Source organism: Oncorhynchus masou, chromosome 23 (genome assembly GCF_036934945.1).
Source record: "Oncorhynchus masou masou isolate Uvic2021 chromosome 23, UVic_Omas_1.1, whole genome shotgun sequence".
NCBI lineage: Eukaryota > Metazoa > Chordata > Actinopteri > Salmoniformes > Salmonidae > Oncorhynchus > Oncorhynchus masou.
Window position 1 is genome coordinate 45,694,336 of NC_088234.1, and position 21,157 is coordinate 45,715,492.

Consider the following 21,157-nt stretch of genomic DNA (forward strand, 5'->3'; position numbering starts at 1 on the left):
CACAGTGTGGAGTAGTCATGGGAACACAGCATTAATCATAGCTATTACAGGAATTTAGATATTTTTATTTCTCCTCAGTCATTAAATCTAAAACTGTGTTCTTCCATTTGGTGCTTAAGGAGTTGACTCAATTAGGTGATTGCTTGTTGCCAATGTGCGACATTCCCTTTAGAGGTGTTTCTGCAACATTATTCTGAGACAAATATACTACAAAACCTTCTGAGATTGTAACAAGAAAGTGGACAGAAACCATTACGCTATCCGTTTGAACCCATGCTACATCACATCACATACCTGATTTATCTACACAGAAGAGACTACAGTACCTCAAGTCAGAGCAACATCAACAATGACCACTATGACACAGCCATCTCTCGGTTGACTGATCTCTGGCAGCACTACAGCCAATCCAGTCCGAGCTATGGCCCAAAGTGAATGAGGAGAAGGGCTGATTCTAATTTGTCCCGTCACTGAGATTTCCATAATGTCTCTCATTGTTTTGCATCCAATCCAAGTGGCTAACAAATGAGTAAATTCCTCCTTTGTCATGTTCCATCACAGAAGCCGTCAGTTTGGTGATGGGGCCATAACGTGCACAGGTTACCCGAGTTCTCAGTCTGGGGAGGAAGAGTGACAGAATGCAATCATGTAGCGCCAACTCCACCAGGCTGGATTACCAAGCAGAGAGCTCACTGGAAGGCTAACAACTCACAACATAATTCCACAAACCTGGCTGCATGCACAGAGAAGAACACCAATACTTCCATTCCCAAAACAGGCATTTTCACAAAATAAGAAAAGAGAGAAAAGAGATGGCAGGACAATCTAGACTGGAGAAAAATCCAACTGTCAAAACCGCTCTATGCATAACGAAATGTGTGTTATTTACTGTTAATGTCCCATGACAGTAATTCAAAAAGAGAGAGGCAGAGAGATGCAATGTCACTCAGACCAAGGGGGCAGGAGCGGGGCAGGGAGGGTATCACGGCCAGCCAATGCTTTGTGTCTGGGCGGAGTGGCAGGCGGCCAGATCAATACGGACTGCACACAGGCAGAAATATGAAGACAGATTAGCTCAACTCTCAACTGCTGCATCGGAGGGAAATGGGTCTGGGGACTCTTTAGTGCAGGAGGGAGGTGAGAGGAGAGATGATGTGAGAGGAGAGGGAGAGATCGACTGGGAAGGGGAAGGTTGAAGAGGGAGGAAGAGGGAGAGTAAAGCTGCTACATGGAGAAGGCAGGGAGTTGAAAATGTCTCTGTAAAAGGACTCCCTTCATCCTAATGACAGCAGCCCAGGACTTAATCGCCCCAGGGAGTTAAACCCAGTGCAGTTTCCCAAAGGGGCCCTGTTAGGCTCTCCAGACGCTACTGCAATGCTATCAGAAGTCTTGGCTGGGCCACCTGTCTCCTTTACGAGTGCACTGACCACGTCACTACTTTCTTCTTCCTATTGATTAGGGATAAAGCACCCAAATGGCCCTGGCAAAACCGCCGTAAAATACTGCCAACCCCATAGGTCCGAATTTCCCCCGCACATAACTATAAAGAAGATGGATTCCTCAATTCCAGAACTCACTTTGAGCAATTAAGAGAACAAATTCCCATCCAACACTGGGGCTAAGAGCTTTTCTCCCTCCACCTCCCTCCTTTCTTGAGCCTTATCCTGATAGCTGGTACAGTCAGGTGCAGCGTTTGGTCATGTGTGACGGGTGCTGTGGAGCGATGCTGTACGGTACTGTACGATGAGCCCGGTTCAGGACCAGGCTATCCATCGTGGAGGCTAGCAGCAGCTATGGGGCCAGTGCCAGGTGACTGTCCACTGGAGGATTCTCTCTTAGATCAACGGTCGGGTGGTTTCTGGAGCGCAGCACCCGTTCATCAGCCGCCCCCACCGCAACCTCGACCCCGGTGCATGAAAGCCAGGAAATAACCCCCCCCCCCCCCTCCCTCCATCTGTCCTCGCTTATTACATTTGGAGGAAGCGGCCATGTCTGCAGAATGGAGCCTTCAGGAATACCACCATCCCCCCCCATTGCAATATGTGGCCAGACTACATCCCCATACAATACCAAGGGATGGAGATAAATAAGTCTGCCTGGAGATAAGACTGCAGCGAAGCTGTATTGGGTCTGTGTATACACAGTGAGCAGAGGTGTAGCTATTTGGGACTGATATGGTGTGATAGTACTGTACGTCTGCTGGTTTATTGGAACACTGGCTGGCTGCATTACCTCACTAGGCAAGCAGTGTCACGTTCTACCAAGAGCACAAAGATGAAGAAGCTAAGATTGCTTTGTGTGTTCTGTGGGTCTACCACAACAGGAACAGAAAATGAAAAGAAATTATACAATAGAAAATTATTTCTAGGTTATTTTCATCAGCAGATATCAGTAATGATAGAAACTGTACTTGGCAAATTCAATGACAATATGATAACAATTGATGTTTAGAATAATTTCCTCTAATAACAAATGTAACAAGTTCTTATGTGAGCCCTCTGTTGCTGTAGTTGCTTCGACTGTGCCGTCTGGCTCTGCCAAGCTGCCTGTCATAGCTCAATCTGACGGGGATAGAGACAGAGGGAAGTCATTAACAATGGTAATTAGCCTGCGTCTGCCACCTGCAGCACCTCAAGTGGGGCAGAGTGACAAACGCATGTACACATGGCTGGGCTCTGTCAGAGAGGCAGACAGAGTCGCTAAAAGGTAGAGCAAAGTCACATTCTCCATATTGATCATCCAGATATGTTGTTGATGTCGATGACAATCAGAATATTGTCCAGATAACAAGCCATGTAGAGAACAAGTGCACATTGACCCTTCATCAATCAATGTAATTCTGAAACAAAACTGCAGATAAAAGCACTTCTCTGGTCTGTGAACACTCCACTGAAACCCCTGAACAACTCAGAGAGGCAGAGTGCGTACTGAAAAGGTAGGCTGTACTGTATTAGCTGGATAGAAGCCCAGGGGTATCAGCAAAAGGCCAGGTGTTCCTGCTCATTCCCCTGATCTTTCAGATCCATATTGCCTGCCTCCCCCATTTCCCCTCTCCTCCTTCCATCTCCATTTCATTTCTCCGTGGCAGCCATCTCACCTGCGCCCTTGCCACTTCCCTGTTATTAGCGCTGTGGCTGCTGGCGGTACATATTTGCATGAGAGCCACTGTAACCAATTCCAATTTCAGCCAGAATTTGTTTTCCCAGACCCCATCTGCGGCTTTTCATTAGAAACTGCGGCGTTCGGTGAAAGGCACCGGTTGCGTTTCAGGTGGCCATTCATTCGCCAGCGGCACTGACGCTTTAAATCATTCGGGGTCTAATCATTGACTAAACAATAAAGCATTAATTCAGGGAAAATGACTCAAAGAGAGATGTGCTTAGAGGAAAAGGACTGGAGTCCCCAACAGTAAAAGGACTCTAGATCAGGAACTGGCTTGCACACACACACACACACACACATTATGAGAGAGCATGTCCTCTGGGGATGTGCTGTATGTTTTTGTGCTTGAGGCAGAAAATCAACAATTGAACTACAATGACCTAGACTCCTGGAGGTCCTGGAGCAACGCGCAAAACTACACACAAAGCGCTGTCATGAGACGCTCCTCACCGTCCCTCCACACCCCACCAAGGTGACCTTGATCTCAATGGGGCAATACCAGGACCTGGCAAAGACAAGGGGTGATACGAACCCATTGAAATCCATTGAGGATTTGGGTTTCCGTGTGTAGTGGTTCAGTAATCCCTCTTCCCTTCAGCCTGGTGACTGTGTATTTACCTTGCATTCAACATTGATTGACAGTAATACAGTCATTATCCTCTTGGATTTCCGAGAGGCTTCTATCTTTTCCAGAGGCAATTAGGCACTAACACTGCGTCAGCCCTATCGGAGTAACTGTCCCTTTCTGACCACTTCTGCTCATTTTTCTCTGTACCGCTTGCTCCTTCTCTCCCTCCTGCTCTCTCAATCCATTTCTTTCAATCATTTCTCTCTTGCTGCCTCCTTTTCATGACAGCCAGCTTTGGAGATATGAAAACTTGTGATTGACACACCAATTTCCTTTCTGCCATCACACACTGATGCCCAGATTTCTCAAGATCCTCTTCCTCTGTGCCTCCAGTGAAAGCAATAAATGGGAAATGGGAATAAAAACACATCGGAATTGAGATAAAGCGCTAAAAGACCTATTGAATGTAAATGTGTGGTTATAACGGACGCCATTTGAAACTCCACATATTTTCTCCAAAAGCCGTTGCCTTTGTGTCACTAGTGTTTGTTTTACTCCCAACCAACCATGGGGGTCATGGAATTAAATACACAATTAGGACTTTTAACAAAAGGGGCATAACATTCATTTTTGAGGAAGGACATTCTACATGTTTGATATCCCTTGGATCTTTGACGAAAGATGCCCTTTCACCCACTCATTATCATACACCTATCCAGATAATAGGGTTAAACATATGTTAAAGTAGGCAAATACCTTGTCACAAGTCTACCCAGTCATTCCATGGCCCCAAAGATTATACAAGTTCAGGGCTAGAACACAGCTTATGACCTACTATGTGCAGTTTGTTTGGGTTGAGGGTTGTCAAATCATTGATATTGTTTGACATGACACTTATTTTCTTCTTCCAATTTTACTGCATTGCTAGGAACAAGTAACATAAGCATTTTACTGCACCCGTTATAATATCTGCTAAACTGCGTGTGCAGCCGATTAATTTTGATTTGAATCAGTGGGAGTCTAGCTTGTCAAGGCTGAGTTAACTAGTCTGTAGTCATAATTAGTCTAAAACCCACACATTCACTCCTTCTCCACTGTAAACTCTAACCTGCCACACTCTAGTGTACACTCTTTGGCAAAGGCCTACGTTCACAAGACTGTTGAAACTCAACGTGAAGGAAATGACAACACACCACTGCAATGGAATCACATGAGAAACGCAAAAAGCGAATGTGGATACACATTAAAAGAAAATTATTCTTGGCTTGGAGTCAATGCAAAGGCAGGAAAGATACTTAGCTGCAACAATCCAAAAATCAATAGCAATTTATTCTCTCCTTGGTCTCCAAACAGAGCGAGTAAATAATCCTGACCCCTCTCTCGCCTGTCCCAAGAGTACACTGGCGTCTCTCCCTCTCGCTCTCCTCAGCCTCTATCGCAGACTTCTCTGGCCCCTTGGAGTAGCACCGCTCAGACTCAATACCTACTGCCACACAGTCCTGCTCCGCTAGAAAGACGGCAATTGGTAAGGATTTTGCAATTCACAAGGCAGGTAGTCCAGGTGTGTTTGATTCCCCTCTCCTGTGTTGTTTACATTTTTACACTTTAGTGGCTTAGCAGACGCTCTTATCCAGAGCCCCTTAGAGTAGTGAGTGCATAAATGTTCAAACTTCTTTGTACTGGTCCCCCCGTGGTAATCAAACCCTCACTCCTGGCGTTGCAAAGCGCCATGCTCTACCAACTGAGCCACACGGGACATGTTGTGTATGCCTAGACATACATACATACATACCATACATACCATACATACCATACATACATACATACATACACATAAATTCAGTAATTTGCATTTTAATATCATATGAGCAAGATTATATCTTCCTAATGCAGACTCAGCTATATTTACAACTTGCTGTATTATCAAGGTGATTTAAAAAACCCATTTCACATGAATATAATGACATTCCCCATAATAAAGGTCTGTTTTCTTGTGATAGACCTAGTTCTGGGGCCCCGGCGTGTGCGATCATCAACATGAGAGAAATATTGGCCCTTAAGATTTCCTAGATGATGACTTTTCCCTCCCTTCAACACTCCCTCTCATCCCCTTCCCTCTATAGGCCTAGTGCAACTTATTACTAGACGAGCACCATTCAGCCAGCTCAAACCAAACCCCATCTCCTGGGGATGTGTGAGCCTGAAACAGTCTCAGAGTTGATGGGCCGGAGACTCAAGACACAATCGATCAGTCTTCCTCAGACCTTCACTCCTGAGCTTCTCAAAATCTGACAATTCAAGAGGGTGGAAAGGCTATTTCATTCTCTGGAGATATACCTCAGATTAATGTTGCTCTTGCCTTCAGGTTTAGCGAAGTTTATCCGAGATATTTCTTGAGAGCATCTCTCGATTGTCTGTTTGCTCCGAGATGACAACAGTCTTCCTTCATATTCTAGGAGTAGAAGTGTCAGTCAAACTAAACCTTAGAAATCGACCGAAGAAACACCTTCTGGCCCTCCAAACAAAGTGTTGAAAATAATAGGCAACTGAGTGACACCATTTTAATAACTTAGCAACAGGTATAGACTTAGACCTTTTGCAGAAATCTGAACACACTGAAAATATATCATCTTTGTCCTATACTTGACCTTGTATTGATAGGAATAAAACGAAGATTAAAGTATTAAACATGTTGCCAGATAGTGGTTAATTCATGGTGTGCTGTCACTCAAACACCATCAAAAAACCTGGCCCAGAACATCTGGCTCCAATGCATCTGTCATTGGCTGGCACGTGGCGTGGATTTGACAGTGTCAGCTGCATGTTCACGTGAACATGTAGTAGAGCTGTTCACCTTATAAAATTATAACCCAGCAAGGTGATAGTACATCTTGTAAGGATGAATGCAACTCTCGTGTACACACATATGAGCTCTTGTACAAAACAGCAGCTTGTTATATTGTCAACTGACCAGTAGCAAGCCAGGCATCACGGGTTCGTGGAAATGCTGTTATTCACAAAATAACCTAGAACTGACAAGACTCACTACAACTTTCTCACATACCAATCATGCTGGGGATGTAGGTACGTCCTCTGGTTTTATTAAGGTGAAGAACTTCATGTCATACGACTGCTGGGGATCTCCATTACAGTAGTTGCAAGTCTCGAGGACTATGGGAGATGGAGTCCTACTTGATTCCGTATTATTATGATCTAGTTAAATGTACCTGGCAGCGTCCAAAATAGCTTTTGAGCTGTTTCATATTGCAACCTATTTTACATACATTGTACCAGACAGAATCCTTCTACGAACGTATCCAATAGGTGCAAAAAAACACATTCGGAGAGAGAAAAATACAAACTTGAACTTGACGTCATACCGGAAACGATCGCTTGAAACACCGGATATGTTTTTTGACAGCATGCTTGCTTTCACTTTCAATGTTTTGATTTGATAATGTCAGTTGATGACAACAAACACGCGACTATTGCATATTGAAACGGAGACATTACCATTTAAGGAAGAAACGACGAGTCACTTTTAGGATATTCTTTACGATAATATGCAAGAAATGCTGGAACCACAGCCGTGTAAATGTGAGGGTGAGCGGAATCAAGAACGCGCCCTACAACAAAGAATAGAGACGGTTAGCATTGGCAATAGAGTAAGATGTTTTCTCCTCTGTATACCTAGCTACTTCAACTAATTGCACATTAGTGTTTGTTTGGTCACATTTGGAGACATTAACTGTGATACTACATTGGCGTACGGAGTGTTCATTCAATGGCTATTGCAGGTGGCCAGCTGCATATCATGGAATCAATCCACCAACTCGGTTTAAGGATGATGAACCATCCACACACTAGCGGTCAGCTCGCTAACTACTGTAGCTACAAAGAGTAACGTTAATACTAAATGCGAAGCCTAGTGATGCTATCTTCAATATATGCTATTCAAATTCTGAAGCCAACTAGAGAAAGAGAGTCCATTGACTCTCCAGGACATGACACTGCTGTGGCATGAGTAGTTGCTCAATTGGGCTAATTAGCTAGTACAGTATATCACCTGCCACACACAACAGGTTTCTTTCCACTGCTCAATGTTGCATGCGTCAACCACATCTACTGTGCCGTCGGGAAGCAGATTGCTATTACATACGATGTGGTTATTTGATATGTAAAATACTTATCCAGGCTTTGTAAGATCTGGCATGTGTCAGTAACATCTGAACAGGTGAACAGAACCAAAAGAGGTGTACCTGCCAGATTACAATGCAGATGCCTGCAAGATCTCACCATGCCTGGACAGGTATGCAAACGCCTTCACAGTTCACTTCTAGCTGGGAAGGAACTCTTGAGCTGTGCTTGAATACTCATACTAACTGAACTATTTGTGAGTGAATTCAGTATGTAGTATGCTTATTGGTCATAGTATGGATATAGTTATTATGACAAAAGTTCCCGGATGTCGTACTAAATTTGCCAAAATATGAAGTATACGCGCAGAGGACACTATTTCCATACTTTAGGGCCCATAATGCAATTCTTCAGGAAATAGGAGTGGCTATATCTCATTTTCAGATTTGAAGAAGATGATGGAAAATAGGCAGTTGAAGTACAACAAGAGCATATGCAAATTCATTACTTTAACTGATGATGACAAATGTTAAGAAAATGTTGAGCAATGTAATAAAGTAATGACTTTTCAAATAAGTTACCTTACACGTTATGTTGGCTGACAATTTGTTAGCGACACTGTCCTTACGAACCACATAGCATATAATTACAGCAGTCTCTACCGGTATGTTAGTTCGCCACTTATACATCAAACTTGCAGTATGTTAACTAGGGGTTATCTAACTAACTACCCAACGTTTATTGACTTGATTATTCCCTCTTAGCTTAGCTAAATGGTATAGTCAGTCGGGTGCTTTCATGAATTTGCTCTGACTATCTACTCCGATTTCAGGGCACTCTCATCTGAGTGTACTAGAGCGCAGAATAATGAATTTATGAGCGCTCAACTCCTGTTGAATATGGCTGGTGTCAGTACACATCTGCCAAAGGCACAATTACATTTTAGCCAGCAACACAGTTAGTCACCGACGCTCTGGATAACATAACTTCCTAACCAGCTTTGCTAGGGCGAGTAAAATGGCCAGGGTGGTCACTCTCATTTGTGTCTGGAAGTAGCTAGCAAGCTAGCCAGTGTTAGCTTGGGTGCTTGACTGCAGTTGTATGGTCAGAATGCTCAAATCAACCTTACTTCTCCAGTGTACACCATTAATTTACAAACGGACAATCTGACAACGCTCTGAATTTACAATCGCACTCCACATTGAATTTAAGAAAAACCCGAAGTCGTAAAATATCTAACTAGTAATTTGTTATGCTAACTAGCTAGCAAGAGGTCGCATAGCAACAATATCAACTTCCGGTAGACAGGCAAAGAGCTAGTAAGCTCAACTGAAAGCATACGGTTCATTTACAGTATACTAAAATGAACTCATAGTAATATAATGAAACAGGCAGGGATCAGGTCTGACACCCTTTTTAGATATATCATTTTTTAGAGATATAATGTTCTGATGATCAGAATATAGTCGTATCAACTAAAATATATGTATACTGAACAAAAATATATACTCAATGATTTTACCGAGTTACAGTTCATATAAGGAAATCAGTCGATTGAAATAAATAAATTAAGCCCTCATCTATGGATTCCACATGGCGGCGGCGCAGCCATGGGGAGCCCACTGGGGAGCCAGGGCCAGCTAATCAGAATGAGTTTTTCCTCACAAAAGGGCATTATTACAGACAGAAATACTCCTCAGTTTCATCAGCTGACCTGGTAGATGATCTCACAGGTGAAGAACCCGGATGTGGAGATCCTGGGCTGGCATGGTTACACGTGGTCTGCAGTAGTGAGGCCGGTTGGATACTGCTAAATTCTTTAAAACTATGATGGAAGCAGCTTATGGTAGAGAAATTAACATTCAATTCTCTGGCAACAGCTCTGGTGGACATTCCTGCAGTCAGAATGACTTTTGCATGCTCCCTCAAAACTTGAGGCATCTGTGGCGTTGTGTGACAAAACTACACATTTTAGAGTAGCCTTTCATTGTTTTAAGTAGGGTTTCACATTTTGGGGAATATTCAGAGGTGGAAACTTTCCATGGGAATATATGGGAATTAATGGGAATATATGGGAATTAACAGAAATATATGCAAATGTAATATTATTACCATTTAAATGTAGATGTTTTTTGCATTGGATACAGTGGGACAAAAAAGTATTTAGTCAGCCACCAATTGTGCAAGTTCTCCCACTTAAAAAGATGAGAGAGGCCTGTAATTTTCATCATAGGTACACTTCACCTATCACAGGCAAAAAGAGAAGAAAAAATCCAGAAAATAACATTGTAGGATTTTTTATGTATTTATTTGCAAATTATGGTGGAAAATAAGTATTTGGTTGCCTACAAACAAGCAAGATCTCTGGCTCTCACAGACCTGTAACTTCTTCTTTAAGAGGCTCCTCTGTCCTCCACTTGTTACCTGTATTAATGGCACCTGTTTGAACTTGTTATCAGTATAAAAGACACCTGTCCACGACCTCAAACAGTCACACTCCAAACTCCACTATGGCCAAGACCAAAGAGCTGTCAAAGGACACCAGAAACAAAATTGTAGACCTGCACCAGGCTGGGAAGACTGAATCTGCAATAGGTAAGCAGCTTGGTTTGAAGAAATCAACTGTGGGAGCAATTATTAGGAAATGGAAGACATACAAAACCACTGATAATCTCCCTCGATCTGGGGCTCCATGCAAGATCTCACCCTGTGGGGTCAAAATGATCACAAGAATGGTGAGCAAAAATCCCAGAACCACACGGGGGACCTAGTGAATGACCTGCAGAGAGCTGGGACCAAAGTAACAAAGCATGAATGGGGCCATGTATCGTGAGATTTTGAATGAAAACCTCCTTCCATCAGCAAGGGCATTGAAGATGAAACATGGCTGGGTCTTTCAGCATGACAATGATCCCAAACACACCGCCCGGGCAACGAAGGAGTGGCTTCGTAAGAAGCATTTCAAGGTCCTGGAGTAGCCTAGCCAGTCTCCAGATCTCAACCCCATAGAAAATCTTTGGAGGGAGTTGAAAAACCGTGTTGCCCAGCAACAGCCCCAAAACATCACTGCTCTAGAGGAGATTTGCATGGAGGAATGGGCCAAAATACCAGCAACAGTGTGTGAAAACCTTGGGAAGACTTACAGAAAACGTTTGACCTCTGTCATTGTCAAGAAAGGGTACAAAGTATTGAGATAAACTTTTGTTATTGACCAAATACTTATTTTTCCACCATAATTTGCAAATTAATTCATAAAAAATCCTACAATGTGATTTTCTGGATTTTTTTTCTCCTTTTGTCTGTTGAAGTGTACCTATGATGAAAATTACATGCCCTCTCATCTTTTTAAGTGGGAGAACTTGCACAATTGGTGGCTGACTAAATTATTTTCTGCCCCACTGTATGTAAACTTCTGACCCACTGGGAATGTGATGAAAGAAATAAAAGCTGAAATATATAATTCTCTCTACTATTATTCTGACATTTCACTTTCTTAAAATAAAGTGGTGATCCTAACTGACCTGGCAGGGAATTTCTACTAGGATTAAATGTCAGGAATTGTGAAAAAATGTAGTTGGCTAAGGTGTATGTGAATTTCCGACTTCAACTGTTGGTGGCTATAGGTATTGCTATTCTCACGATTCTGTATGTATTGCGATTCAAGGTTCCAAACATTGCTCACAGTGTGTCTGCTGCAGAGGGACAAGATAGAGCCATGAGAAATAGAAATTAAAATGCTTGAAAACAAATTGGCTCCCTATTTTAAAAGAAGATGGAGAAAACGCTATGAAGAAAAAATACTGCCGTTTTGGTGCAGGTACAGCCATCTAGCACAAAAAGTATATTGCGACATTGTCAAGACGATACGTTATATCATAAAAAACAATATCCCAATATGTAACTATTGATTTCCGCCCCATCACTACAGTAGAGTTCAGTAAACTACAGTGGAGTACAGTAAATGCAATACATTATACTGTACTCTACTCTAGTGTGCTCTACTGTACTGAATGGTACTGTAGTACTGTATTCTACTTTTCTTTACTGTACTTTACTGTTCTCTGTTGTTGTCTACTGTACTGTGTTATCCAAGCTTGTGAAACATAGACGTCTATAATTGGTTCAGATTTGGTCCAGCCAGGGCAGCTAGACCAAATTTCAATTACTTTCCAACATCCATGGACATCATGTGTTAGTCGGTGCTCAGTGGATGAGGATGCGTGTTACAGTAAATGAAAAGAGGGTAGCTGGTAGGTGTCAGTAAGAGCCGGTAGAGGTTACATTAACTGGAAAAGGAGGGAGAGCGAGACAGAGAGAGGGAGAGTGAGACGGAGGGGTTGTCCAGACTGTTTTCGCAGTCTTGCTTAGACCACCAGATGACAGAAAGAGAAATAAAACAGTTATCAGTATGCCAGTGGAAGAGAGGATAGTAGCAGCTGACCAAACTGGGGTTTGTGAATACTATGATTTCCCATTGAAGCCAATTTTAAAAGTAGTAATTCCATTACAGATTATTCAGTACTTTCATTACGGATTTGGTAACATAATTATGTGTTTTAATCACTTAAAGCTGCAATATGTCTCTCTTTGGGCAACCTGACCAAATTCATATAGAAATGTGTTATAAATCTATAATTCTCATTGAAAGCAAGTCTAAAAAGTGGTAGACCTGTTCTACATGCATTATTTCTGTATGCTTCCCGTGCTTAAGTTTTATTTTTACTTTCGGTTTTGTACAATATTTTTGGTTCTGGAAAATATATTTCACAGCAGTTTAGATGTTACAATTATTTTCCACACTTTACTTTCTTGTTTTGTCACAAAGTAAAATTAGGCTAACTATTAGAATTTTGCAACCAGGAAATGGCATAGTTATTTCTGCATAGTGTATCTTTAATAATTCATAATCTTGATATCAATGAAAACACTATATCTAATTGGTAGGTCTACCTTTACTTGTTTCTTCTGTGAACTTTCATTATCCACCCTCATGATGGAGAGAAATTTGAAATGATCTTAAAGATGTGTGGGATTTTGGTAACGGAATTACACGGCACAAGGCATGTTTGTTAAACATACGGAATGCAACTCATTTCTCAAACTATAGTGTTGATATTAGTTCACAGGGGTCTTTACTTCAACATTGTGTTTTGATGTATTTCTAATACCTTTTAAGACTTTCTGGTAGATGTTTTCTAAAACCCATCTGTTTGACCAGAAATCAAAGCCTTTGTTTATTCCACATTTTTAGGATGGAAAATGGTTGAAAAATGTATATGCTTTTATTAAAATATATATGTGTGTGTATATATATATATATATATGTCATATTGGGTGTCAAATTAAAGCTAAAAGATCTCTTTTTAGCTTTAATTTGACACCCAATATGACATGCTCCTATAAACTTCACATGCTGGTGGTCATGGGTCCTTTTACATGGAAATGCCCAGTATTGGCTTCATTCTGTATTTTCCACCTATAGAACTTGTATAAAATAACACTAGATGTTATTTCACTGTTGTCAGAGGGATGCACAAAGAAGACTGTACAGCTCAACTGCTAAAATATTGGGATTCCAGGTTTATTCCAACATGTCAGATTGCCTTGTTTTCTAGCTCTGCCTTGTAGAAATGTTTGTTGTGTACACTTTAATAAATGCAAGGACCTGTTAAATCCGGGAACTGGTAAATGATGTAAACTTCATTAATATTCAAATTGAAAATGCATCAACGTAATGTTTTCTGCATCTCTTCAAATATGATGTGGCATATAACAACCCAACTTCCATGGTAAAATAATTGACTAAACACGATTCAATTTGCATATTAATGAGTGAGATGACAGATTATAATATTTGCCCTTTTTTCCCTTTCCCTTCAGGGAGCAACCATAATTTCAGGCATCTTATTTTCCTGGAATAGCTGATGGCTTTGAAAAAACAAATGGATAACTTTAAGAACAATGAAACTTAATTTTAATTGAATGTTCATCAAAGCCTTTCTAGTGACATTTTTGTTTCCATGTGAGAGGAATTCTAAGTATGTATACTGAAGAAAAATATAAACTCAACATGTAAAGTGTTGGTTCCATGTTTCATGAGCTGAAATAAAAGATCCCAGAAATGCTCCATACGCACACAAAGCTTATTTCTCTCCAAGTTTGTGCACAAAATTGTTTATATCCCTGTTAGTGAGCATTTCTCCATTGCAAAGATTATTCACCCACCTGACAGGTGTGGCATATCAAAAAAGCTGATTAAACAGCATGTTCATTACACAGGTGCACCTTGTGCTGGGATCAATAACATGCCACTTGAAAATGTGCAGTTTTGTCACACAACACATTGCCGCAGATGTCTCACGTTTTGAGGGAGTGTGCAGTTGGCATTCTGACTGCAGGAATGTCCACCAGAGCTGTTTCCAGATAATTGAGTGTTAATTTCTCTATCATAAGCCACCTCCGTTGTTTTAGAGAATTTGGCAGTGCGTCCAACCGGCCTCACAAGTGCAGACCACTTGTAACCTCTCCAGCCCAGGACCTCCAGATCTGGCTTCTATACCTGAGGGATCATCTGAGACCAGGCACTTGGACAGCTGATGAATCTGAGGAGTATTTCTGTCTGTAATGAAGCCCTTTTGTGGGGAGAAACTCATTCTGATTGGCAGGTCCTGGCTCCCCAGTGGGCGGACATTTGCCCTCCAATGCTGTGTCCCGGCCCAGTCATGTGAAATCCATAGATTAAGGCCTAATTTATTTATTTCAATTGACTGATTTCTGTATATGAACTGTAACTCGGTAAAATCTTTGAAATTGTTGCATGTTGTGTTTATAGTTATGTTCAGTATATATAATTAACCTCACCAGTTATGTTTTGGCCTAGCTTTTTTGGTAACTTGCTAATGGAAGTGTTCTTTTACCCCTAAATGCTGTTATTCATCCTCCTTGCTTCATACGTGTTTGTCACGGCGTTCTGTGAATGCCTGCTACCATTTTCTGTCAAAGGTGACACATTTAAACTTAGAAATAGCTTTAAAATACACAGAGCCTTTGAGGAAATTATAGTTTTTTAAATGTCAAGACTATTTTTCATCTGTAAAAGTCTTATTGAAAAACCAGGTTACCATTTCATTCCTGTAAGAACTACAATTGAATGATCTGAATGCCCTCTTCCACTTCTTTGGGATCTTGACATCTACAGTTGAAGTCAGAAGTTTACATACACCTTAGCCAAATACATTTAAAATCAGTATTTCACAGTTCCTGATATGTTTTAGGTCAATTAGGTTGTTTTGTTTTTTTAACCTTTATTTTACTAGGCAAGTCAGTTAAGAAAAAATTCTTATTTTCAATGACGGCCTAGGAACACTGGGTTAACTGCCTGTTCAGGGGCAAAACGACAGATTTGTACCTTGTCAGCTTGGGGATTTGAACTTGCAACTTTTCAGTTACTAGTCCAACGCTCTAACCACTAGGCTACCCTGCTGCCCCGTTAGGTTCACCACTTTATTTTAAGAGTGTGAAATGTAAGAATAATAGTAGAGAGAAATATTTACTTTAGCTTTTGTTTCTTTCATCACATTCCCAGTGGGTCAGAAGTTTACATACACTCAATTAGTATTTGGTAGCATTGCCTTTAAATTGTTTAACTTCCACAAGCTTCCCAAACTTCCCACAATAAGTTGGGTGAATTTTGGCCCCTTCCACCGGACAGAGCTTGTGTAATTGAGTTCGGTGTGTAGGCCTCCTTGCTCGCACACGCTTTTTCAGTTTTGCCCACATATTTTCTATAGGATTTGAGGTCAGGGCTTTGTGATGGCCACTCCAATACCTTTACTTTGTTGTCCTTAAGCCATTTTGCCACAACTTTGGAAGTAAGCTTGAGGTCATTGTCCATATGGAAGAACCATTTGCGAAAAAGCTTTAACTTCCTGACTGATGTCTTGAGATGTTACTTCAATATATCCAAATAATTGTCATTCCTCGTGATGCCATCTATTTTTTGAATTGCAACAGTCCCTCCTGCAGCAAAGCACCCCCACAACATGATGCTGCCACCCCCGTGCTTTACGGTTGGGATGGGGTTATTCGGCTTGCAAGCTTCCCCCTTTTTCCTCCAAACATAATGATGGTCATTATGGCCAAACAGTTCTATTTTTGTTTCATCAGACCAGAGGACATTTCTCCAAAAAGTATGATCTTCGTCCCAATGTGCAGTTGCAAACCGTAGTCTGTTTTTTAATGGCGGTTTTGGAGCAGTGGCTTCTTCCTCGCTGTGTAGCCTTTCAGGTTATGTCGATATAGGACTCGTTTTACTGTGGATATAGATACTTTTGTACCCATTTCCTCCAGCATCTTCACAAGGTCCTTTGCTGCTGTTCTGAGATTGATTTGTACTTTTTGCACCAAAGTACGTTCATCTCTAGGAGACAGAACGTGTCTCCTTCCTGACCGGTATGATGGCTTTGTGGTCCCATGGTGTTTATACTTGCATGCTATTGTTTGTAGAGATGAACGTGGTACCTTTAGGCATTTGGAAATTGCTCCCAAGGATGAACCAGACTTGTGGAGGTCTACAATTTTTTACTGGGGTCTTGGCTGATTTCTTTTGATTTCCTGTGATGTCAAGAAAAGAGGCACTGAGTTTGAAGGTAGGCCTTGAAATACATCCACAGGTACACCTCCAATTGACTGAAATTATGTCAATTAGCCTATCAGAAGCTTCTAGAGCTGTGACATAATTTTCTGGAATTTTCCAAGCTGTGTAAAGGCACAGTCAACTTAGTGTATGTAAACTTCTGACCCACTGGAATTGTGATACAGTGAATTATAAGTGAAATAATCTGTCTGTAAACAATTGTTGGAAAAAATATGTGTGTCATTCTCAAAGTAGATGTCCTAACCGACTTGCCAAAACTATAGTTTGTTAACAAGAAACGAGTTTTAATGACTCCAACCTAAGAGTATGTAAACTTCCGACTTCAACTCTAGCTGCTGTATGGAGAAAAGTGACAAAACGGCAGTGATTGAGCCATAGATGGGAGGTGTTAGAAGTGTACAGCAACCCCTTTGTTGCATTTTAGCCACTTAAATACTCTGCTTGACATCACAACCTAGACCACTTAAGAAATATATATATATATATACTGTATACAGTGCCTTCGGAAAGTATTCAGACCCCTTTACTTTTTCCATATTTTGTTATGTTGCAGCCTTATTCTAAAATTGATTTTAAAATAATAATAATTACAATCTACACACAATACCCCATAAAGACAAAGCAAAAACAGGTTTTTAGAAATAAAAACAGAAATATCACTTTTACATAAGTATTCAGACCCTTTACTCAGTACTTTTTTGAAGCACCTTTGGCAGCAATTATAGCCTCGAGTCTTCTTGGGTATGAAACTACAAGCTTGGCACACCTGTATTTGGGGAGTTTCTCCCATTCTTCTCTTCAGATCCTCTCAAGCTCTGTCAGGTTGGATGGGGAGCGTTGCAGCACAGCTATTTTCAGGTCTCTCCCGAGATGTTCGATCGGGTTCAAGTCCGGGCTCTGGCTGGGGCACTCAAGGACATTCAGAGACTTGTCCCGAAGCCACTCCTGCATTGTTTTGGCTGTGTCCTTAGGGCCGTTGTCCTGTTGGAAGGTGAACCTTCGCCCCATTCTGAGGTCTTGAGCGCTCTGGAGCAGGTTTTCATCAAGGATCTCTCTGTACTTTGCTCGGTTCATCTTTGCCTCAATCCTGACTAGTCTCCCAGTCCCTGCTGCTGAAAAACACCCCCACAGCCATGCTTCACTGTAGGGATTGTGCCAGATTTCCTCCACATGTGACGTTTGGCATTCAGGCCAGAGATAAATCTTGGTTTCATCAGACCAGGGAATCGTGTTTCTTATGGTCTGAGAGTCTTTAGGTGCCTTTTGGCAAACTCCAAGAGGGCTGTCATGTGCCTTTTACTGAGGAGTGGCTTCCGTCTGGCCACTACCTTAACGTCCTGATTGGTGGAGTGCTGCAGAGATGGTTGTCCTTCTGGAAGGTTCTCCAATCTCCACAGAGGAACTCTAGAGCTTTGTCAGAGTGACCATCAGGTTCTTGGCCACCTCCCTGACCAAGGCCCTTCTCCCCTGATTGCTCAGTTTGGCCGGGCAGCCAGCTCTAGAGAGAGTCTTGGTGGTTCCAAACTTCTTTCATTTAAGAATGATGGAGGCCACTGTGTTCTTGGTACCCTTCCCCAGATCTGTGCTTCGACACAATCATGTCTCGGAGCTCTACGGACAACTCGTTCAACCTCATTGCTTGGTTTTTGCCCTGCCATGCACTGTCAACTGTGGGACCTTATATAGACAGGTGTGTGCCTTTCCAAATCATGTCCAATCAATTGAATTTTCTAGAGGCGAAAGAAACGCACACCTATTTAGGCAAGGTGCTGGCTAGCGGAATAGAACACTTGAAAAATGAAAGGAGAGCCGCACACTCTAGGGGCAGATGCAATAACTGAATAACCTAATATCCAACGTTTCAACAGACAAGCTGTCTTCATCAGGGTATAATGATCAATAATCAATTGAATTTACCACAGGTGGACTCCATGTTGTAGAAACATCAATGGAAACAGGATGCATCTGAGGTCAATTTCGAGTCTCATAGCAAAACGGTCTGAAATAAGGTATTTCTGTTTTTTATTTTTAATACATTTGCAAACTTAATAAATACCAGTTTTCACTTTGTCATTATGGGGTACTGTTTGTAGATTGCTGAGGATTTTCTTTTTTTTTCATTTAAGCCATTTTAGAATAAGGTTGTAATGTAACAAAATGTGGAAAAAGTCAAGGAGTCTGAGTACTTTCCAAGGCACTGTATATCTAGGCACTGTATATCTAGGCAATACAACTAAAGTCGATGGAAAGTCTCTCCTAAGTGAGTCAAAACCATTCACTCATCAGTCATCTGCTTTTCTCTTTCCTTCACAGACCATGAAGATGGAGACAGATGTATTTAACCCTTCCCACACTGCAGAGCTCCAGTTCCTCAGGTCACGGGTTCGGGAACTGGAGAAAGACAAGGCCGAAATGGCGGCTGAAAACCAATGGCTGCAAAACATGCTAGTAAAGGGTGAGGATGAGTAAGGTCAATACAGTTTTATAATTCACCTGCTCTAAATTGATCACTTTCCCTCATGCGTGTTCCTTCTTAACTTTGTGGTGTCATCCCTCAGAGATCCCTGACCTGCTTTCTACCATGTGGCAGAACTTGGGCCAAGCCAACCAGCCTCTCCACCCAGCAGTGTCCCACAGGCTGTCTCCACAGCAATAGTGAGGGGCGAGAGCTACACATACACACACCACTCTGTGTCAGGACAATCTGGCCGATGGTTCAGTCCCCCACTACATCATCAGCCCATGTCCAACCGCTCAGCTATGACTCAGGACGACGTGAATGGAAGCATGTCAAACTGTGGACCCGAGATGGCCATCAGTGAGCACAGTGTGGACGGAGACTTAGAGCTGAGTGACATCACAGAGGACGACAACCCTCACAGCTCTCTGTTTGGCTCAGCAGCCGACCTACCCGGGATGAGGACATGCTCAGAGACACACTGTGTTAGTGGGACGGGCCATGTAAGGAAACTTGCTGTTCATTCCAGATAAAGACAGATTGTTAACTTAGCGGCCATTAACATATCGAGACCATGGGACTATATGGTTCTATCTGAAATGTTTGTCTAAAATGAGTTAGTCACATAATTGATCTTTAGATAGTTCTACATATGTCTGAGAAGTTAGTAAAAATGTGAAATATGAAAACTAGAAACCCATTTGAACTTGGCGCTGTAAGGTTCTATCTGCAATCCAATCACAAGCCTGAACAAATACAGACGGACCAATCGGAACACGTCTTTGCCTTCTCCCTCTAAGTATTGTTGAGTGAAGACCATAATATTTCTGAGGATCGTAATACATTTCTTATGTATTTGATGTGTCTGACTATCTTGATAAAATAGTGTTATTTTATCATTAATGTATTCAAATAGCTACGGTTTTCTTAAAATCTGAACATGTCTTTACATCAGAAGTGTCTTTATATAGCCTTATTGAACCCAGACTGACATTTAAAGAGCCAGAAGGTTCTATATGCAGTTGCATCCCCCTCTCAGGATTTTGATACTCTGCACTTTAGGTACCTTTTAAGGTGAGGACCTTAATGGTTTATGAAAGAATAATTCACTACAAAACAGTTCTGAGATCTGGGATGTGAAAACTTTGTTACTCAATATCTCAGAGCTATGCTTTGCGCAGATAGAACCAAATAGTCCGAAGGACACGATATCGATCCTCCAAAGGTTATGGAGGTCTCAATGGGTTTTTGATTCTGATCACATTCGCACTGTCTCCAATTGGCTGTGCAGGTAAACCAGGTGGAGGTATACCCAAGTTCCGGCGTCTTCTGTGAAATGCGGTCTTGGCATGCAGCCAATCAGACACAGTCTCCCACGGCGATGGCGCGCACTCTGTTGCTGGGCGTGTTTGACATGGACACCCTGCTGAACAGCAACCTGCGAGGGGGGCGGAGCCGCAGACCAACCTTCCCCAACCATCGCACCGCCCTGGACCCACACAAGCTCAACGCCATCTACAGTAAATGATAATCTGATCCTCAGCCTTACAAACAACCTTTACCAACTTTCATTGTATTTTTCTGAATGGGAAGGGTAAACTGTAAACTAGCTGTTATTTGCAGAGAGGTTTGAAGCTCTCTTTCTTATTGATCTATTAACTCATTTACTGCCTGGTGAGGCCAAAACCCCATCTGACAACAACAGGCTGATAATTCAGGCTTTTCAAACTGCTCTTACACTAAAAGGGAATTATCATCATTTTCACAGTATTATATCAACCTCATATTGTGGAAAGAACACTTCTATAGATAGGCCAAAACATAACTGGTGAGGGTAATTATATATACTGAACAAAACTATAAACACAACATGCAACAATTTCAAAGTTACAATTCATATAAGGAAATCAGTGTATTGAAATAACTTCATTAAGCCCACCCACTTGGGATTAGTTCTTACCCACAAATGGGCTTTATTACAGACAGAAATAGTCCTCAGCACCCCCCACCCCCTTCAGGCGATCCCGCAGGGAAGAAGCTGGATGTGGAGGTCCTGGGCTGGCGTGGTTACACGTGGTCTGTGGTTGTGAGGCCAGTTGGACATACTGCCAAATTCTCTAAAACGACATTGGAGGCAGCTTATGGTAGAGAAATTAACATTCAATTTTCTGGCAAC

At 41.8% G+C, this 21,157-nt stretch overlaps 1 protein-coding gene across 1 annotated transcript in view; it reads right to left on the reverse strand.

Annotated features, from left to right (window-relative positions):
• Window positions 1-6,913, reverse strand: part of prkn (parkin RBR E3 ubiquitin protein ligase) — an 89,909-nt gene extending 82,996 nt beyond the window's left edge. The window contains exon 1 of the mRNA XM_064932219.1: window positions 6,795-6,913. Coding sequence (XP_064788291.1) covers window positions 6,795-6,801 — 7 coding nt within the window. The 5' untranslated portion in view covers window positions 6,802-6,913. The remainder of the gene's footprint in view (window positions 1-6,794) is intronic.
• Between the last annotated feature and the right edge of the window lie 14,244 nt (window positions 6,914-21,157).